The sequence below is a fragment of the Pholcus phalangioides genome, unplaced genomic scaffold (assembly GCF_987345545.1).
Source record: "Pholcus phalangioides strain wild (caught in Gottingen) unplaced genomic scaffold, Ppha-v1.0 ptg000041l_1, whole genome shotgun sequence".
Classification (NCBI taxonomy): domain Eukaryota; kingdom Metazoa; phylum Arthropoda; class Arachnida; order Araneae; family Pholcidae; genus Pholcus; species Pholcus phalangioides.
The window spans coordinates 5,971,148-5,974,848 of NW_028301627.1; the positions used below are offsets into that span (position 1 = coordinate 5,971,148).

The 3,701-nt window shown below is 43.2% G+C and overlaps 1 protein-coding gene across 1 annotated transcript; it reads left to right on the forward strand.

Moving 5' to 3' along the window:
* Positions 1 to 504: 504 nt before the first annotated feature.
* On the forward strand, positions 505 to 3,255 carry LOC149065166 (BCL11 transcription factor A-like). The gene has a single exon (XM_089254308.1). The coding sequence runs from the start codon at positions 505 to 507 to the stop codon at positions 3,253 to 3,255; it is 2,751 nt and encodes a 916-aa protein (XP_089110434.1).
* Positions 3,256 to 3,701: the final 446 nt, after the last annotated feature.

Genomic DNA, 3,701 nt, shown 5'->3' on the forward strand with positions numbered 1-3,701 from the left:
ATTTTCGTCGATTTTGTGCAGAAAATTCGAAATTTCTCGGACATTATTGGACAGAATGTGAGAAGAGGAGAAAGAATGCAAGAAAATCACGTACAAAAATTTTAATATGGACGGGGGAAAAAAATAGCACGTGTGTGTGAGTTTGAAAGACTTTGTCTGATGGACTTTTTTGTGTGTTTGATGTCTGCGATTTCCTACGAAAGTACTGTTTTAGGACTGTTTCATCGACGTGGAATGTGCTGTTTCATACGTATATAAAAATTTATTAAAATTCATAATCAGGCATCGCGACATATCGACGGTAACCACCGATGTGCAAGAAATGATTCTCCAATAGACAAGACGGACGAAAAAATGTGAGAAATTCCAGAATTTGAAAAAGAAATCTCGGCTGTGGGACTTTTTTTTAGTTTGTTTTTTAACTTAGCTATTTATCGGGTTAATTTTTTTCCAATTTTTTTTAACAACAACACTTGTTGAGAGGAAAACAATAATACCATCAAGATGTCTCGTCGTAAGCAAGAGAATCCTAAACAGAGGAAAAGATTGATCAACGCTGAAACAGAGTTATTACGAGACACTTTGACCTGTGGAAGCTGTCAGAAAGTTTTTCTGCTGTCAGAGATTGTCGAATTCTTTCAGCACAAAGCCCATTCTTGTAACAAGGAAAAAAACTTGATCTTTCAGGAAGATGGTGCACCAAGTTTCGACAATGACCATGAAGATCCACCTGTTGCCCAGCCTTCGGTTGTTGGCCATACTCGCACATCGATCTCGGCACCAATGTACAATCGTAAGGGTCTCAACAATCAGCATTACCATATGCGAAGTACGATCAGAACTGAGAAGCCAGTGTTGCCGGCGCTTGCGCAATCCCCTCCCGAACCGGCGAGTACGCCACAACTTAGTCTTTCTGTCGAAAGATGTACAACCAATGACAATGACTTCAGGCGAATCGGTAGTTCCAACAGCATCTTTGGGAGAACAAAGACTGAGAAACCAGATCTTGGAGAGGACAGGAGACATTATGAAGAGGATACAAAAAAGAAGACGAAGGCAGAAGCTATGATCAAGGTGGAATCTAAAGATACTAGTCCTAGGCCGGCATCTAAATTGATGATGGATACTGAAGTGAACACAGCCATAACAGAACCCAGCACGTATACATGCAGTACATGTAAGCAGGCGTTCCCTTCGGCGTGGACCTTAATGCAACATGCTCAGCATATGCACGGTATAAAGATTTATCTGGTGACGTCCTACTCGGGAAGCGGCAATCGAGAGAGAATCAACCCACCGTTATCGGCTCCTTTACCAGCAGCTCCACCGACTTCGGCACCACCACCGCCATCGCTCTTGCCTGGAAGCAGTGGTGGTGGTATTGGTCTTACGTTGCCTCCAGTTCTACCACCCAGTTCAATGAACGAGCCCAGCCATGCTCATTCGCATCACGTTCTTCCTCAACAGTCGCTGGCGCTGGAGATCCACACGGCGTTGCAACTACTTCGAATGTCATTAGGTGACCGTCAGTTTCCACCAAAATCTCTCAATACACCGAGTATATTTGCGAGACAGTCTATGCAGGACTTCCGCGTTGATTTGCTCAGCAACAGTTCCGCGGTGGAGACTTCATCAACAAGTAGCAAAGGTGGAGGTGCAGATACCTTGGACGATTCCAACAAATTGCACAAGACGTGGAGTTGTGAATTTTGTAACAAGTCTTTTCGTTTCCAAAGCAATCTAATAGTGCATAGGAGGTGCCATACGGGAGAGAAACCATACAAATGCCGAATATGTAGATATTCATGTACTCAGGCAAGTAATCTAAAACGACATGTGGAGACGCATCAAAACAACGCTAAAACTAGAACCGAAAATAATACCGGAGAATCACCAAGATCAATGCCTGATTCGACTTCAGAAGTGAAGAATGACCCGAATAGAATACGAAGGTCGCGCAGCCCTTTAGATGATGATGATGTATCGGAAGGCCAAACGGCAGATAACGAAGAAGAGGAAGAGCTTGACGATGATGACGACGAAGAGAAAGAACTTCATTATGGTGAACATCTCGATGATAGCAGTAAAGTCATGATGGCAGAAGATTTCAGCACCAAAGGGCCGGCTGGTTCTACCCCTGCATCAAGAGGATCACCAGCTGATAAACCGAAGGCGGAAAACTCGACAAACTTCAATAGTGATGACAACGGCTGCAACAGTTCTGGGAATAGTGAAAACGGTGGTAACGACGTAGTTTCCAAAGGAAATGAAAAGCCCCCAACTAGACATTCTCTCATCAGTGAAGTAGTCATGGACAAGATAAGACTGATTCAACAATATCATGAAGCCTATCAAAAAGCATTGGAAGAAAGCGGTATCAAGAGCTCGATGTCTAACAAGAGTGATAAATCTGTTTCTTTAGAGATCGAGAAGAAAAATTCGAATCATGGTGTGATCGAAAACGGTCCGAGTGGAATGAAACGAGACGACGACAAGAGCAAGAGTATAAACAGTCACAGCAACCACCGCGGATTCTGTAATAACAAATCGGGTGGTTCGCACACGATGGATATTGTTTCCCTCTTTGGTGCCGTTGATCATCCCCATCATCTACATAACGCATTCGATGCCAACAATCGTCTAATGTTAGACATCGGCGATCAAGTGCGCAGCACCGACAGGAAATCGCTGTATGCCGGTCTCTTCATGCCCTCCGTGCAAGCCACACATAGGGACGTATTCAGTGGAATGAACGACTCGGCGGATTTACCAAGCCTCGACAAATCTTCTTCATCGGAAAGTGCCTTGATGTTTATTACACCCACGAGTCTAGGTAGGTCCATCAGTCCGCGTCCAGGGACCAGCGGTAACAATATCGAAACCTCTACCACTCTGGTTCCTTATTCTAACTCCAAGACGTCAAACAAGGAACAAAGCAGAAACCATACTTGTGAATACTGTGGGAAAGGCTTCAAGAGCTGCAGTAACCTGATAGTCCACAGACGTTCCCACACGGGTGAGAAACCTTACAAATGTGAACTGTGCAGCTACGCGAGCGCACATAGTTCTAAACTCACGCGACACATGAAAACCCACGGGCGATTGGGCAAAGACGTCTACCACTGTAGGTTTTGCGACATGCCTTTCTCCGTGCCTGTCACTCTCGAGAAACACACCCGCAAGTGTGTGATCAGTCCGAATACTCCCGCTGTCGCTTACGACGATAGAGATTCGGACTCCAAAGATAACGCTTGAGCTCACCCACACAAAAGAACTGGCTTTCTTCTCTTTTCTCTCTTTAGACGTAAGCAAGTGAAACTTTTGATGCCGGTTTGTTGGTTAAATGTTTGTGCACCTCCATCAAGTCCTGAAGAAAATCGTGCGGTCAAAACTGCTATTCTTATATTATTATGTTTCAGAATGGGAATTTTTGTTTTCTTTTCAAGTATTCTTCAATATTATACATATATATATATATATATAACCTAGATATTTTCTACTAAATGTGATTTTTTACCCCCGGTTCTGATTCAAATTCTCACTCAACAAATTATATTTTAATAAAGTAATTTGAAATTTTCTACCACTTCACAGTATGGCCACCATGACAAAAAAATATGTTAACAAAACTGTCAGAAACATGCTGTATTTGTCAAATTCCCATACGATATGCATCTGAACAAAATTAAAGGTTTTGCCTG